General features: G+C 37.7%; 1 protein-coding gene across 1 annotated transcript; it reads left to right on the forward strand.

Annotated features, from left to right (window-relative positions):
- The first annotated feature begins 8717 nt into the window (after positions 1-8717).
- Positions 8718-13622, forward strand: LOC140235033 (monocarboxylate transporter 12-like). Its single transcript, XM_072315072.1, has 4 exons — positions 8718-8910; positions 10022-10162; positions 10970-12211; positions 13489-13622. Exons 1-4 carry the CDS (start codon positions 8718-8720, stop codon positions 13620-13622), a joined length of 1710 nt encoding a protein of 569 aa, XP_072171173.1.
- Positions 13623-18772: the final 5150 nt, after the last annotated feature.

Raw genomic sequence — 18772 nt, forward strand, 5'->3', positions numbered from 1 at the left:
TCAGTCTTCGACACTCAATTCAGAAATTGTGATAAACTGCAGTCAAATGCACTGAATTTGTCAGTTGGTTTAGTTTTTATTTCCAATTCACATTAGGCCTACATTGTAAAATCAAATACAGTTTTAAAGAGATATACTTCGCGCATTGGACGGACATTAAACGGGAAAATTGCTCCTTGATGTCTCTGTTATATATATACTTTTTTGTCTTTTGAGGAACGTGAAACTGCATTTCTCCTTTGTAATGGCCGCAACCCTATTCTGCATAAATGAAAGTAGTGTGCACGGTCGTACTGTTTAGTTATCGAAGGCAATCCAGAAATCAAGAGTCTGTGGGCATGTGGTTCCATTGTAATGAATCATATTTATGACTCGTACTTCATATTAAACGAGAAAAATCAGAGCTGGGTGTACATCAAACCGAACACATTTTAAAGTGAAGCAAGACTGAGAAAGAGAAAAACTTCACTTGGTTTCAGTGAATAGCGGAAAATGTCAATAACAAACATTCATTTTGATTTGACACATGGGAAATAAGCAATACGTTCTAAAGCAAATTTTTTAACCTATAGTGAGAACGTAGCAAGCATTAAATGAAAAAACAACAGACGATAATATTCTCAAGGTCAAACCGTAAGCATTTTCAGATATAACAAGGGAGCCGGAGGTGCGTTCAGACAAAATGTGCTACCCACCCGCGTCCAAAACCTCAGAAATCTACCCTTCAACAATTTCTATGCCAGAGAGTCAAATGTGCATATTTTTTTTTTCTAACCAATGTGGCAAGCAGAGGGTTGATGGCGTACGGCACATCAAAATTTTCATCCCTATCGGCCTTTAGATGCATGGCGTCACACCGGGTAACTAGGCTTGCCCCTAAATGGCGTCGCCATGAGCGTCAATGGTGATCATTAATGGCGTATTTCGCTATTGTATGCATGCCAAAATAATTATGATACCCTTTTATATAGATGTCGTTTTAAGTGAGTGCTAGTGCTTCTTACACTAGTTGGAGACTAACAACAAAATGACACTGTCACGAAATACAGTAACCCATTTATGACAAGTCTTAAGTATAGGCCTATACCCCGGCAGGTGTCTAAGGGAAACGTGTATAGCAAAATCAGCCTGTCCTCATCGGGTTAAGGTATCCATTGGTCAGATTTAACTGTACATGTTGTATATAATAATCGACTTATGTGATCTTCATGAAAATTCATTCAAATTGGTAGTATGTGTTTGCTGTATGATCTCCAGTTGAGCGTGACATTATACATTAACTATTATTTGATATTGCCCATCTTGCGGGGTTATCCAATGCAATGACTATTAATCCAGTATGGTGCCTATAGTACATGTCCTCGATAATCTACGTCAATTTTCATGTAGGAAGCCCGGGATAGATATAGCCTATCGGCAGGAAATTGAAAGGAATGAACCATTCTGAGTGGACCGAATAATAATGTCAGTGAGAAGGTGCACTGTAGGAGATTAAACATCAACTGAACGAATGAAAAATAATAATAGAGATGCATGTGTAGATTCTACCTTCTTGAATTCAAAACCTATTTTGTGATAACAAAGGACTCCAAATGGCGATAAAAGAGAAAAAATAACAGGCAAACGTCGACGTGACTTTTTTTTTTTGGGGGGGGGCGGGGCGAGAGTAATGTAGAAAACGACCCCTCCCCTCCAAGCGGTCACTCGAACTTTCTGTAAATCACACCACACAACAGAATAATCAGCAAGTTGATTGTGGTCACTCTCTCGAAAGAAGAAGAAGAAAAAGAAGAAGAAGAAGAACCGAAGAGAAGAGTACCGGTTACTGCCTATTAATAGCTTTTATCAAATGAGTTATTGTAGGCTATCTAGGAAGTGACGTGTGACACATCAGGATTTTCTAAAATATCGCAAGTTCGCAAAATCATGCGACCGGGTCAAACGATTCCACGGAGGAGCGCTATTTTGGAAAATGCTGACGTCACACATCTGGTAGTAGAATTATTTTAAACCACGTGAGCAATTCTTGGCCAATATTTTGACAAGATGTTGTCATTTATTTGTTTATTTATTTGAAAAGGCAAACAAAACAATATTCTGAACATCAGCCCACACTTTACAAACAAATCGCAGCAATTTCTTGGAAGAAGACTCTTTTACAGCACTTCTGGATGTAGGCCTTACTTGAAGAATCTCCTCCTTTACAGGTTTCACGAAAAATACTTTCTTGTCTTTGTATGATATGTTATTATGTTATATATACAGTGTATGCATTAATATAAATGTACATGACTAATTTTGTATATGCGTGTGGAGGGGCCGGGCAATCTAGGTGTGGTCTTCGACAATGACCGGTGTTTTATTTCCAAATTTAATCGATTACGGCGAAGATGTAGGACCTAAACTGTTGATTAAAACTTCATGATGATTAAAGTGCTATATGAATAAGATATTACCAAAATGAAACACAATTGATATCAAACCTTGGATGTGCTGTTGTAACAAAGACAAACAAAAAAAAAACAAGACACATTTGTAATTTTGTTTTTGATCGACTGGTTGATTTTTATGGGTGGGATGAGTAGACACTGTGGTGTATATTAGTGGCTACGACTCTTGACATCGAAATGGAGGTCACGAATTCTGGTCCTGCTTGGTGCGCCCTTTATAATATGTTTTCATCCATTGCATGGTGTCCCTCTCGGCCCAGAAGTATAATAATGGCTATAGTTGTTGTTGTTATTTTAAAGATCGAAAGAAGAGAGAGAGAGAGAAATGGGGCCCTATACAAATAATTTGCCCCAGACAGCACTTATAACATAAAACAAACATTATAGATCTTAAAGAGATATAAACAAGAATATTAAATGCATAAGAATATTAAATGCATGGAATATTAAACAAGAATTAAACAAGAATATTAAACAAGAATATTAAATATAGAATAGAATATTAAACAAGAATATTAAACAAGAATATTAAATGCATGGCTATAGTAACGGTAATGGTAATGGCAGAGCCCTTTTGAAGAACAATGCTTATATACACTGTACAGGCTATATACCTTGGGGGGGGGGAGGACCGTGATCAAAGGGTAATTTTCTTTCTGCATATTATACTTGTCTATACAGCCAGTACAAGACTGGTTGCGAGCTTTGCCATAGTCCGTGGTATGTATAATATAGGTGGGTGTAATGGATATAAGTTTCATTTATAGCAGAATTGGGCGGAAAAATACTAATGTCACACCTGCTACTTGTTACTGCTGAATGCTTCATCTATGAGGTGCGTATAAAAAAGGGTAATCAAACTTTGGAGGGCTACTATTATTTTCATAATTGTCAGCTGTGCATGCAGAGCGCAATGTTGGTTACTGTGAGGAAAGGGGAACTTTTCCTCTTTCCATTGATACCTAATTATGCTGACAAATGTCATTTATGATTCAGAATATGAACTTTAAAGACAACAATGACAAATTGCACATTTTCCAAGTCTGCATGTTTATTGTGAAGGAACAATGAATGTCTCACTGCATGGATGAGAACCGTCAATGAAAGTGGTCAAATCATCAGGCCAGCCTGCATGACTGCAGGTTCCTGTAATGGATTTCTTTTAACTTTTATGGTTTATAACCTTCAACATGACCACGTTGTAGATAACTTGGTCCTTCCCGTAAAGGCTAAACCATTACCAATTTTTCTCTCTTCATATTCAAGACATGGTTTGTCGCTGCGAGCTATGTGTTGAATATGAAAAGAGAAAAAATGGACTGTGTGGCCCGGGTGGCCTCCGTGGGAGTGACCAAGTTATCAGACATCAAAGGTTATGGAGCATAAAATGTTAGGAGAAACCCTAAACATAAACCTGCATTTGTGTACAGGCTAGCCTATTTGGCCACTTTTCTTGACAGATCTCATCCATGCAATGAGGCATGCATTGTTCCTTCACAATAACATGCAAACTTTGGGAAAAGTGCAATTTGTCATTGTTGTCTTTAAAGTTTATGTGCTCAGTCATGCATATCATTTTGTCAACATAATTGGGCATCAATGGAAGGAGGAAGAGTTCTTTCCTCACAACTAACATTGTGATCTTCATAGCTGGCAAGTATAAGATAGTATAGCCCTCCAAGATGGATTACCTTCTTTTATACGTACTGTATAGCATAAGCACACCCCTTGAGAATTTCTCACTCGAGGCAATAATGCGTCGGTGATGACAAACAACGCAATTCTTACATAATCCGCGATCAATTAACATCATGACATTATTGTGCGAAAGTTAAAGGTTGGCGTAATTGAACTTTTTACTCTTGATATATATCTATATATCTATATATATATATTATCAAGATATAAAGCGCATTGTGAGAGTTAACAAGTGTGAAATGCGATGTATAAAAACTAGCTAAAATAATCACTTTATATATATATATATATATATATATATATATATATATATATATCTAAAGTATATTTATGAACTTATATGTACAAATATATCATTTTTTGTGGTTTTGCGTGATATCATAAGAACATATTACCATCAAAACCTTACCTTTCAACCAGAAAACGATCGTTATCTTTAAGAATGCATTCACATTGAAATCAAATTTAATGAAGTCATTTGAAAACTTGTAACGCTTGATAAAATCATTCAAGGAGGTCCCATGGCGTAATAAGAATTGGATAGAGACTTATAACATAACGATTGAATTTGTTTAACTCTGTACAGTTACGTTACAGTATCTTTCTTTCTGCAGGTAAAAGGTCAAATCTGATGGCTGTGTCGTGTACATACACGTCTCATAATGTTTCTTTTAATTGACGTTATTTCGATCAAATTTAGTTTTCACATAACATTTTCAAGAATTTGTCGAAATGTACGATATATAGCAATTTTCTATTGTAGTTGGTGGTGGTGGTGAAAGTGGTGGTGTGTGTGTGCGTGCGTGTGTACGTGTGTGTGTGTGTGTGTGTGTGTGTGTGTGCGTGTGTGAGTATGTGTGTGTGTGTATACGAGGTCGTATCGTTACGACATCGATGTGTGAAGGCGAACAGAATGCAGCGGTGTGATCCCTTGAACCCCGATCGAGCTCGGGAAGAGTCGCAACCGGGATTGTGGCCTTCTCAAACTTGTCGGAAGCAACGCCAGAGTCGTCATCTACCTCAACGGCATCGGGACAAACAGCTTGCAATATTGTCGTCACAAATCCGTGGGTTATACACTTGTTTGTTTATTCTGTGTCCATTTCTTCCTCCCCCTCTTTTATTTTTAATTAAAACGGGAGCGGCGTTCTTTCCTTCATCTCTTTCGCGGAGAGACAACTATAAAAAAGTGATCAAACCCGTTTGGGAGGTTAAGTGCGATGTAAGATGCGGTGCGCCATTGATGTGTTTCAGGTATCGCAAAACAATGATTTCGTGATTTCGGCACCGGAGGAATGCAGGCAAGAACGTGGTAAGTTTCACATCTTCATCAGATATCAAAATTGTTCATTTCACTTGGTATTTTCGTTGGTATTTCGTTGGACATTATTTGTGTCATGAGTTGAGGAGGTGGAAAAGGGTGAGGTGCACACATGCAAATTGTACAGTATAATGCATTTAAAAAAACATTTACTTCAGTCAGAGTAACGTTAGCCACAGCAGTGTTGTCCGCTGATGATTATACGGCGAGCTGCATGAGATGACCAAACAGGAGACAATACGTCCCAGTGCTTGTTTGCTTGTTTGTTTGTTCATTTCCATCTGAGAAGATGGCTGGATAGCCCATATTCAGCTACGGTAAGCTGGTCTTCCACGGGGTCCAATGCAATGGTATAAGGATAGCCCCAAGTATGAAAGATATGTACTGTCGTAAATTTGAAGCACAGGATCTTATGCCATGAGTGAAAAATGTACAATGATTCATTTTGTTTTTGTTCATTATATGCACATATGTATCTATTATATCAAGTTGTCTGTATAGAATTATTACCATTCATATCTACCTGCATGTGTATCTATCTATCTTTCTATCTATCTATCTGTCTGTCTACCTATCTTTCTATCTATCTATCTATTTATCTATCTGTCAACTACATTGTATGTCGTATAGCCAGAAAAATTATAATGTTAACTCAATTCTGTCTATTACTATTTAGCTCCATTTTAATGTATATACTAGTATATATATATATATATATATATATATATATATATATATTCGGATTCTTTTTATAGTCTTGTTCAGATGATGTGTTCTTCTGAAGTGCGTGCACCCCTTGCATGATTGCATTTTCATTGTAGGGAAAAGAACCACCAAAGGCTATTAGAAAACTTTATCTCCCTGGAGGAAAATAGTGATTGAAAAACCAGACAAGGATATTGCGCTCAAGTTAGATACTCGTCCTGAGTCGAGTGAAAGTGAATTAACGCTTGACCACAACGATTTATTAATCATGATTCACCATGAATAATTCATAACTTAAAATGATGATTTAGTGTAAATCGATTCTTCACACATTGACAAAGTAGAATTGCCAAATCGAATGCGCAAAAACTTACACATAATGACGTAGATATCATCATTGTTGCAATCATCATTGTCATAATCACTGTGTCTGTAAAAACTATAACTGCTACTTTTTTTCTTCTTCTTGATAATAATTATTGCCATTATCATCATCATCGTTATATCTATTTCTATCATGATGATTGTGGTGTATAATATCCTTGGTAGATATAGTATACACAGTTGTAGTAGTAGTGGTAGTAGTAGTAGTAGTAGTAGTAGTAGTAGTAGTAGTAGTAGTAGTAGTAACATAATCAGTCAATATTTTCATTTTCACAGAAAATAAAAACCGTAGTATAGTTATATATTACGCATCGTCTTAATTGCTATATTGGACGGGAACAATATAGATGAGCCGCAGATTTTGATATTAAAGATTTTGTCGCACTAATTAGATTGATCAAAAACGGGTTGTCTCAATTTTTCCAAAAAAAAAAAAACCAAACATGTTTTTATTGTGCTTTACTGCCAATCAAATATTTTAGCTCTTCCAAGCTTTGGAACTGTACTGTGCATAAAACTGCGGAGTAATGATTCAGAGAACGTCATTTAATATATCCTTATTCTTAAAGTATTATTGATATAATATGCATGGTATTTGATTTGTAATTTATCTCGGTATTTTACGGGTGATCAAAGAGTAAACACACATATTCTGTTCTCTTGGTCGATACATGACAATGCATGAGAGTAATATGGTCAGTGGAAATCTCTTGTAACTTTGATTACGCAGGAGTGTCGGGGTCATCCCACGATACCGACACCCATACAGCCCGCGAGTTCGACATTGAAACAGGCCCATGAGTCATACAGCCCACGAGTTCGACACTAGGCAAATAAAGCCCATGAGTTCGACACTAGGTAAAAACAGTCCACGAGTTCGACAGATACAACACGAGGCATAATGTGTCGGTCTAGTGGGCCTTGTTTGCTCAGTGTCGAACTCATGGGCTGTATGACTCGTGAGCTGTATAATTCGTGGGCTGTATAACTCATGGGCTGTATGACTCGTGGGCTGTATGACTCGTTGGTGTCGGTCTCGTGACGTGTACCCGTAGTGTCGAGGCCACAAATGCTCGCGTATATACTGACAACTCAACTGTGTAGCAAGGAACCAATATTTGCCATCATCTTCCAGTGCATCTGTTTCTCTTCACATTTTCATTCACACAGTAACTGAAATGCAAGACAACTTTATGATACGTGGAAATTCTCATAAAAGTAGCACAAACAAGTAAGGATAGGAGACGCTTCATCTAAATCAGGAAAAAAAAGAAAGTTGACGGATTTTCATCTATCCCCATGATTTACAGTTTAACAGTAATATTCGACTCATGTGCAAAATGCTTAGAAACGATGATGTTAGTACAACTCTCCCGTTGTAAATTTCAGGATTTGGTGGTCCATAATCTGGCTCATACTATAACCCACTTTCCCCAAACAACACTACAATGATTTGACGAGAAAACAACAATACAGATTGATTTGTTGGTTGTTGGTTGTTGTTGTTTTTTTTTCATGATTGTACAAATTGAAAGTTATTGTAAGATTTGTCTACGGTCATGTGGATGCTTGTCAGGTAATTATGATATCATCATCTTTACTAATATGCATAGGACCGAAACATTCGAAATTTTAAAATCCCATGATTTTCTTCCACTATGTCTGATTCTAACAAAACGTCTACCATTTTGTTTGCTTGTTTCTGTTTTACTCGATTTAAGCCAACTTCAATACGGAGTGGAATTCCACTTCCAATTCACGTAACCATTCTGCATCCACTCGAAGTACCCTTATTCTATAACTGTAAAAGAAGAAGAAGAAAAGAGAGGAGAAGAAAAGGGAGAGAGGAGGAGCAGGAGGAGGGAGAAGTGAGATTTCAAATGAGAACCAGATACTTGAGTATGCATCTAATTAGTTTATTACACCTTCGGCTGTTTTACGGCTGGTAACATGCTACTCTCTCTCTCTCTCTCTCCCTTGCTCTATCCCTCTGTCCATAACCCATCCCCTCTTTTCCCCGCCTTCCGTACCTCCCTCGACATCAATCCCCACAACGTTCTCCCGCCCCTCTTTATCTCTCCCTCGGCCGACAGATCGCTATTTGAAAGCCGACAACCGCCTTCCATTCACAGTGTGCCCTGCCGAGCCTTCCAGGAGTGATGGGGCAGCTTCTGAGGGAATTCGGATACGGCTGGGTGGTAGTGGCGGGCCGTTTCATCAGCGGCTTTCTGGAGGTAGGTACGGTGAAGAGCTTCGGGGTTCTACTTCCCGACATGGTGACGGAGTTGGGCACGTCGTCTGGCAAAATTGGGCTCGCCTTCGGACTTTGTCATGGACTTACGTTTGGTCTCGGTAAGCGTATTGTATTTCTTATTATATTCCATTTGGATCCCGTGTGTGGTTGCTTATTGCTTACATAGCCTTCACTGCTTTCGTAGCGGCCATGTAAAGCAGTAATGATGCAAACAATAATCTTCAAATGAAATGTATTGCACTTATAATTTCTTTTCTTTAAAAATGAGTACCGATGTAGATATTAAGAAGAACTATCCTTTGCTCTGGTTTCACATGTATTGGAAAATATTTGACTAAAGGGACAAATTTAAAGTTGATTGTATTTTAAGTAATTCTATCATGGAAGGTTCCACTTAAAGGAAACCAAAGCTCAAAATATGTTCGTAATATGAATGTGGATGGAGTGACAGCAGCAATGCTAGGTGATACACATTTGTGAAAGTTTGAGGAAAATCGAACAATCCGTATAAAAGTTAAATTACATTGAATTTCGGTGCCGTCATAGCTGGATTTGGATTCCATTATACTTCATGACATCTTTATGGACTTATGTTATGGACAACAGTACAACAAAAATAATCCCAATGAATAAAATTCAACAATTTCTCTCTAGCGTAAAGAGCATTTGACTTACCTCTTTCAGAAAGCAGGTGAGACAGTATTACCTGTTGTCAGTAACAAGTCGATGGAATGTGTGTATTTTTTCATGACAAATTAAATTCTGTGGAATTCTCCTTTCTTCATTATTTTCCTTATATTGTTGTCCACAATGATGCCATGAAGTGTAGTAATGTCCTTACACAGGGACGACTGTATTGTAACTTTAATATAGCATTTGAAAGGATTGTCCATTATTTCTCAAACTTTCACTGACATGTGTTCTATTGATATTGCTGCTTTCACTCAATCCACATTAATATGTGGGTTCTGCTTTCCTTTAGAAACTCAATCCACATTTATATTTGGGCTTTGTTTTACTTTAAAAAGCACCAAGATTTTGAATAATGTCACCGATTGTAAAAATAATAATTTGCAGAGAAGACGACAGTCTGCAGGAAATGATTCTTATATGTTGCCCGTTAACATTGCTGTCAAAAAGTTCATACCATAGAGCAGATAAATTTTCACTTCAACAGAGAAAAAGACACCACTCTATTGCTGTTCACAGGGCCACTAACGAGCGCCCTCTATAGAGTAACACGAAGCCGACTTGTTATGGTGCTTGGATCGTGTATATCGACGGTATCTCTTGCCCTGGCATCCTTTGCGGCGAATGGAGACGAAATGGTGGGAGCCCTAAGTTTCACTGGTGAGTGAGTCAAGGAGGTATTTCATACAGACAAAGTTAGTACACATTCACACACAAACAACACAAATACACACACACACACACACACACACACACACACACGAGTGGTATGAAAAGCCATGCTTATGACAATCGAGGACAACAATAAAATTATTGAATGGTGCTCAGAACATTGATACAGTTCTAAACATGAAGTACCACATTGTATAATGTGCCATGTCAAACTACTGTCTGCTAGATTTATCATCAGTGTGTAAATCTTAAAGGAAAAGTATAGTTTTGGTTGAGATGGGGCGTGAGTATTTCTTTTTAGATAATGAAAAACTTCTTATGAAAATTTCATAAGAGGTATAACTTTTTCATATGAAATAGCATAATACTAAAGAGGGGAAAAAAGTTGATTTGATGAAAATCGGTTTTGAACTGGCTGAGATATCCTAACAAAAGGTGGAACACACCTTTTATTAGGATCGCTTTGTTTTGCTTTGTTTTTGGATATCTCAGCCATTTTAAAATCGATTTTTACAAATAAGCTTCGAATTTCTCTTCGAATTGTATGCTTTTAACCATTTCATACAATGGTTTCTAAGTATCTAAAAAAAAAAAAGCTTAGAGCTGAATTCTCACTTCATTCAATACTATGCTATCCCTTTAATCCATCTCCTTCATGAAGTGTTCTTATCCACTGACGTAATTTTCATTTATTATTGAAAGGATGTTGTCATGTTCTTTGATTTTTCTCATTTCTTTTTTTTTTTTCTTTGCTTTTCCTCATTTTTTTTTTCTTGTTTTCTTTCTTACTTCCAGGACTTGGGTACTCTTTGATGAGTTTGCCAACCATTATGGCTCTGAACAAGATTTTTGGGACCCGATTTGCCCTGGCATACGGCATAGCTCAGATCGGGCCGGCGGTGGGTATGATCACTCTTCCCGTCATTACGGAACAAATGTTAGGTCTGTATGGATGGAGAGGGGGGCTCCTTCTCCTCGCAGCCATCAACTTCCATCTGATGATCACGGCAGTGGTGACCCGTGAACCGGAAGACGATCAGGGGATGGGACAACCCCTCGTGAGGGAGGGTAACGACTCGATTCACCTAGAAGAGAGCAATGGCGGAACGCACGCGGTCTCAGATATCGAGCAACACCATCCCACTGAAGTAGGCGCGAAAGCTGAGCCCACAACGTCGTCTGCTCTTCATGCTGATTCCCAACAGCTGGACGGAAGTCGAGCCCCTGAAGAAAAACTCAGGACTGCGTCGAAAAAGTCGATGAAAAGACGAACGTACAAATCATGTGACGATGAGAACAAGGAAATATTGGGAAGCTTTTGCGAAGACAATGGTTACTTTACGTTTAATAATAGCGATTCCCTCGTGAAGGATGAACATGCGCAGGTCCTGAACGACAGAGCGCCATATTTAACCGATACAAGCATAGAAAGAACTCGACTCCTCAGTTCAGTATCCAATAGGACATCACCACAAGATTCTCTATCGTATGTATGCCGTCCCTGTACAACCTTCACGTCGCACGTTCTCACCCTTTGTAAGTCAGCCCTGCTTTGCGTCGTGCGGTTCCTGGACCTCTCCCTGATGAGAGACGAACCTGCCATTGTGTTCCTACAGCTCTCGTTCATGCTGCTGGCTACCGTACACGTCGGCTGGATGATCTTCCTCGTACCACATGCAGTGGTCAAGGGAATTCCCCTTCACAATGCTGTGCTGCTATCGTCCATCGGTGGAGTCGGTAACCTGATCGGCCGCATCTTTCAGGGGCCCGTTGTCGACAGGAATCTGATGACCGGTGTGCAGCTGTCCATTCTGCTATCCGTGGTCAACGCGCTGACATTCGCCGTCGACCCTCTGCTGACCAGTATGCCTGTCCTGAGCGCGAGTGCCTTCGTGGGCGGTATGTGTGCCGGAGCATCGAGTCCACTCATGGTGATCTGTGTCAACGAGACTGTACCAGTGGACAGGTTTGCGAGCGCGGTGGGGTTGATAGCCCTCATGTACGGCATCGGGGAACCACTTGGCGGCTACCTAACAGGTTCATATCTCGATACACTTAGGACTGAAAAAAGACCCCTACATGTATATACATTATATTTTGCAAAAATACAAAATAACACCAGTTTTGCTTTGAGGTACGCTATTAACCCTTCCTGCCATAAATAGAAATGCACCATATGAATGGTTTTGATCTACTAATGTGAGTTTTCTTAATTATTATAGATAAGAACAACGGAAGAGAATAGTAAGCCATATGTTTTATAATAAAAAGTAGTCAGAGTGCAGTTCAAAGATCTCTCCGTGCAAATGACGTTGAGCTTTGCTTATATTCACTGGGAGTGCATGAATCACTAAACTGCTTAGGCCTATGCAGGCAATATTCATAAAATGATTCTAGGTTTTCTTTTTCATCTTACCAATCTCCAAAGTTATCAGCTGCATCTGTTTCACGAAGTGATACCCTCCTTCAAATATTATGCCTTTCAGTTGTGAACTTCACTTTCAATAACTGTTTTAATCCAAGAATAACTGAAAATGCGCGATCCATTAAGCATGGACAAATAAGTGTTCGTTATACGGAGGGATGTCTGTTCATATCATTTCTGTGAATCATAAACAGTGCTGATCAGTTTGTACAAAAATAATAACCAAGAAGAAGGAAAAAGAAAGTACCATTATCTTACTCTTAGCAAACAACAACAAACAAACCCGAACTAACCTTAGCAAAAAATGTGATGCTTACTCATTTGACTGTGTGAAAATACTCTATGTGATATCTTTGATACAACATCGTGAATATTGAGTTCTAGTCTTCATAATTGCATTTTGCTCATTTGAGAATATTGAATTACATGTATTTTCTTGATAATAATTCAAATCCGTCTAAGTTTAATTTTTCGTTGATCACGTGATAATATCACTCACTCTCTCTCTCTCTCTCTTTAAAGAAACTTACATTTTCATATGCTTCATTACGCATGCTTATCATACATTATGTAAAGTAGAGTGAAATGTTAAACATAATGTCGCAGAAAAAAAAGTGCACTTTGAAGTGATAAATTGCATAGGCCTACAATATTTTCATACTTGAGCGAATATCACCTATGGTACCCACAGCTGATTTGAATGTAAACACTATCGACAGACTCAGCAAAGTTTTATGTTAGATGATTCCCATTTCTAGATGTGACAGCGCGACGATCGTAGAAAGTGTAATATTGGTTGTCCGAGTTGGTCATTACATTTCATATTCTTTAATGTTGACTCGTTTCTGTCTTTGTTTTTTTTTCTTTGTGTGTTTACTTTTCTTTGAAGGAATGCTTTCTGACGTGACTCACTCGTACGAGTCTGTCTTTGTGGCGTTCGGCGGCCTGGAGTTTCTTAAAGCATTGCTGCTCGTCATCGTAGCTGTCATGAACCGGAAGAAGAATGGAAAAACCAGAAGTTGACGATTCACTTCCTGTGCGATCATCCGGTACATATACACTTGATATCCTCAGGGCTCTTGAAATAGTTTGATTTGGATGAGGAAGGCTTTATAAAAAATCTTAGAATCTGCCACACTCACTTAGCAACGATTTTGCTCGAACTGTATTCAGTTCCTGTAAAGTGCGTTTGTTTCATATTGTATCAAAGATGAAAAAAAAATATCTTCAACGTTCTGTTTTTAATTCATTCTTTTTCTTGGGGGTAGATACATTTGGAATGGGCTTCCTAAATTTTTTGCAAAATACATGAAAATGTCAACGGCGTTTAAGATTGTGCTCCTTCGACATTCTTAGAGAAATAAACTAAGCGTGTACCTTGATGCAGTGCTCCATTGCTATGTTATGAATAATGCCAAACTATTTGCAGTCTTCTGTCTCATAGACCTCTAAGGAAAATTAACATAACAGCATGATATCTATAGTTGTATATTTTCCGTATGGTTGACTGGTAATAAATGATAAATTAACAGAAATCGATCAAATAACGATGGTGAAATCCGGTGAAGTTCATGTACTAATTTCTACTTTCGTGCAGTCAGCCATTATATTATGACTTCGTAAGTTCATAGGAAATAAAATGCCAGTAGGTTTTCATGATTGAATTCTAGAATAAATGACGTGGCGCCAGCAAACCTAAACATCGGATGAATTATGCTTGTGTGAAGAAACTCTGATCGACAGTAACATTCAGCATCTGTTGATACTGTGAAATCTTTGTATGTAGAATGATACAATATTGTGGTACAAGAATTGTCCCTTTATAACAGAGTATGATTACCAAAAGTCCAAACACAAGCCTGATGAAAGCGCCATTTCAAAGAAGCATGACAAAATTATTTCATGCAATATGGCATGACCTGGAGTGAATATGACTCAACTTTATTTCGTCGACTAATATTCTAATTCTTAAACGACATTATGATGATAACGTAGCAATGTTGATATCTACTGGTTTTATGAAACTGAAGGAAGTTTGCCATGGCTGCTTGTAAACCATCTGCTTCACCTTGCTCGCTTACGGTATCGTGTTTTCACGAAGCAGTTTGTTCAAGGACGAGTATACCATATCGATGGTGAAACCCCCCGTATCATAAATTCTCGAGTGGATTACACACCTAATAAAAGTGGACACGAATGCATAGAAGAAAAAAACTTGTTGGAAAATGCTCTTTCATATCTCATATTTCCTTTCAAGGGAAATGCAATACGCTGTGAATAACGTCGTTTCATCCTATCATTAACCCCAAGGGAATTATGTGCACATGGTACAAGGGTGAGAATCTGAACACCTTGCCCCCCTCCCTCGGAGAAGGGAACGCCAGCTCGCCCAGGTTAGGTGTTATTACTGTCATGGACCTGCGTTCACATTATAAAAACAATGGCGGCAGGTGCATTTCTTTGTGCTCCAGCACCCACGCTGTTGACGAGTCGAGCAATAAACAGAGACCTACTTATTACAGTCTTAAACATAATTATAAAACGGATGGACGTCCGTATAGAAACCGGTGCAAGGAAAATATGTATGATGTTAAGCTTTGAGCGTGTGTATGTGTGTTTAACTTATGTCGTCGCTTCCTCTTTCAGTGTAACATAACTAAATTATTTCGCTTGCAACATGCTCTTACATGGCTTAAGTAGTCAAACTTTAAGTCCATTATTTCTTTAACATCAAATCCTTGTTTGTGGGAGAATGATGTGAGATAGGAGAGAGAAAGTGAAAAATATGATACAAAGAGAGGAGAATTATTAGTGTCAAAATGGTAGTAACCAACCGCTTAAGAAAACCAACAACTCAGCTCTCATCACATGATACTATCATGACGCAGCTCCATGATTTCTCCATAATGCTATTGCTCTTTTATGTTCTCATATAAATATATATATATATATATATATATATATATATACATATATGTATATATATATATTTATACATATATATATATATACATATATATATATATATATATATATATATATATATCTGTGTGTGTCTGTGTGTCTGTGTGTCTGTATCAAGAATTAAGGCGGGGTCAACGCAAGCCTGTGATTAAGAGTAATAACTAACGGCTGAATGACAAATGAGGACATAATTTAAATGTATTGACATTAACAAATATATTTAGAAAGAAACGGAGGTTAATGATGACTTGCTTAAACATAATGCAGTCCAAATATTGCAAGCATCATGACAAAAACATGACAAGGAGAGCCTTCAAGGCACGTTAAGTAGATAATTTCAGAAAACTCTAATATGCATTAATTCACACACGATTTCTATCTTGTGTTGGTACATAATTCCTTGATGGATTCTCAAAATGACATGATTTGTCTAAATAGACGTCTTGGCATTACTTCTTTCCGAGAAGATTGGAACCAAATACTGTAATAACAAAAACCACTGGCGCCTTTTTTATCGTAACCATGTGTTAAATTAGCATCAATATATGAACAAATGCAAGTACACTTGTACAAATTCACTCAACGACAGCGTTACATGGTTTGGCGAGTGACAGATGTTCACATGTGTTTATCTAAAATAAGTCATTATAGAAAGTGTTTTACTCGGATTTTAATACGCAGCTCTTCAGCATTAAAATTATTGATCTCTTCTACATAAGCATTACAGCATGTTAGGATCTATTTCACGGGATCTACAATGTATTTCTATCAGCCTTTGGTAACAATGAAGACATGGTTCTATCCAACAAAAAGAGAACATGATCGAGCTAAAATATTACACTTGTCAAATGAGATAGGGACATTAGCGCGCACGAAAATCCAAAAGTTACAAACTTATAAATAATGATAGCATTCACTTTGACCACAACGGTACAGACTCTTCGCACTGTTGCTGTGTATGTCCCGCATGTACATACAGTAAAGTGCGGAATAGGGACATGATTACTACAATACTTGTGTGATGATGATAATCTAAACATTAATGTATATTTCAGTAAATTGACTGCGACTCTTTCGAATTGCCATATGCTGTCCAAAATATGTTACCATTCCATTAGCTCCAAAACTCACGGAAAGATACTTTTTCAGAGGCGCAGATGGCTTTAAAGGTAGGGAATCCCATTTGCATGCCTTAAATGAAGAGATGTATAAATACAAAGGTATGTTGAAGAGAGTATCATTTTAGAAACTCCCATAAAGTATTGAAAGTGGAAGGTTACATTTAGTACATTTTTATTGACCGTTAGATATTAAATTGAATTTTTTTCGGGGCTCACCATAAATTCCAATACATTACTAGGCTACCTTTGCAGACCCAGGCACTGCATGTGTGTCCATCATGTATATTTTGTGAAGAAAGTTCATCAAAACTTACAAACATTTCTATACATTCTTGCCACACACTCTATATATTACATCAGCTCTTATACTTTTAGATTTGTGTTTATAGATAAAAAATACAGAAGACTGCAACAAAAAGGCTTAAGTGTGGCTGACACACAGAAATACTGAGTAGTTGAGTTTTGTGCATTATTCAAATTGTAGATAACTGTTGACTTCCAAATTTCTCAGCAGTGGACTAAACAAGTCCCCTGAGGTTCATATTTAATGTTTTGCTGCATTTTGGGAGGTCTGTGAAAGGTACCCCCTACCTTTAAGCCACCGCTCATTGAAACAAAACAAAACTAAACAAAACATAGAAGATGATTCATTTTTCATAGTGATTATCGTAAATCCGTGACATATTGCGCAATAAGCTAGTTCACGTCACAGTTCCAATCTGAGCATGCGTAGACAAAGGCCATTGCAGATGTTCTCTTGAAATGGATTTGCAACTAAGGTGTTCAAATCTGGCTTCATGACAACTGTGTTATAAATGAACCAGGTGCAGATTGGTATTTACAGGTGAATGTGCATTCTTTTCAGCAACATTAACAAAGGCCATTTATGCAGCACTGATATGTAATTTACCACTTCCTGCATGACTGTTTTCAACTGTTCTTCTTGAAGACTATTCCATGTTTTGCAAAGTCTGTGGTTGGAGAGGTCACTGCAGATTAGTGCTAACTGTGCTGGCTTATATTCTCAAACTCAAGAGTACTCCAAAATAACAATTAAAGTTGAAGGCATACAGTGCTGTGCTACAACATGTAAATGTGGGTGGGGGAGAGGGTGAAGCGGAATTGAAACACTGTCTACCCCAAACTGGCCTGTCTTGTGAAATACAATACGGAAACATAATATGACTGATTTAAATGCTTTAGTTATCCATATCATGGGCAAGTGGTAACGAATATAACACAGGATAAATGTAGACTAAGTACTCATACATATTGCTTTGAATACGTAGCAGTAATGTACGAAGTTGAGACTTCCAGATTTCAGATGAAATGGGGCAGCTATACAATCAAAGAGATTTTAAATCTCTTTGTATACAATAAAGGTTGGTACCCGTAATTAAGGTGCACCATAAACGGTAGTATCATAATCGGCAATGAAACTCTCGACTGGTCCTGTTATCACAACAACCTGGGATGGATTAGCAAATCATTCATTTCCCCCCTTCATTTCCATCGTTGTTTAGTTTGGCGATTGTAGCAGTCTTAACGAGCTTATATGCGACATATTTTATATTGGAAAGGAAGAACATGCTCAAAACAAACATGTACAGCTTCAACAGCATAGATTAAAATTTCATTCTGAATGCGAAACAAACTTGCCAAACAACACAACGTTATAGATACATTTAAAGTGTAAAAATATATTAATATCAACAGCCGTGACATTTTGGACATTTGTAGGCATATATTTTCTAATATTGTTCAACCATTTACAAACATAATGTCATTACACTTGATGTCATATATAATTGCCTTCACCGTTCTTACACAATGAGTTATGACGTTTTATGAGACAAAATAGTAATAAGACAATTCTTTGACATCTCTGCTCAAAAACAAACAGTATTTCTATCACAGAATATATATTATACTCTTCATAATTCCATCATATTATCATCTTGCATGTTAGGCAACCACAATAGATTATGCTGTCACCGGATGTAAATACAGTACTTTTATATGCCAGATGATCGACATAATATTCAAGCGCATAGTGTAGATGCCTGAGGGTAAAGACCCCCATTTTCA

This window comes from Diadema setosum, chromosome 11 (genome assembly GCF_964275005.1).
Source record: "Diadema setosum chromosome 11, eeDiaSeto1, whole genome shotgun sequence".
In the NCBI taxonomy this organism is placed as follows: domain Eukaryota; kingdom Metazoa; phylum Echinodermata; class Echinoidea; order Diadematoida; family Diadematidae; genus Diadema; species Diadema setosum.

Coding starts and splice junctions, on each gene's coding strand:
- LOC140235033 (XM_072315072.1), top strand. CDS start 8,718: ATGGGGCAGCTTCTGAGGGAATTCGGATACGGCTGGGTGGTAGTGGCG. Junction 8,911..10,021: donor TGGACTTACGTTTGGTCTCG/GTAAGCGTATTG, acceptor TGCTGTTCACAG/GGCCACTAACGAGCGCCCTC. Junction 12,212..13,488: donor ACTTGGCGGCTACCTAACAG/GTTCATATCTCG, acceptor TTTTCTTTGAAG/GAATGCTTTCTGACGTGACT.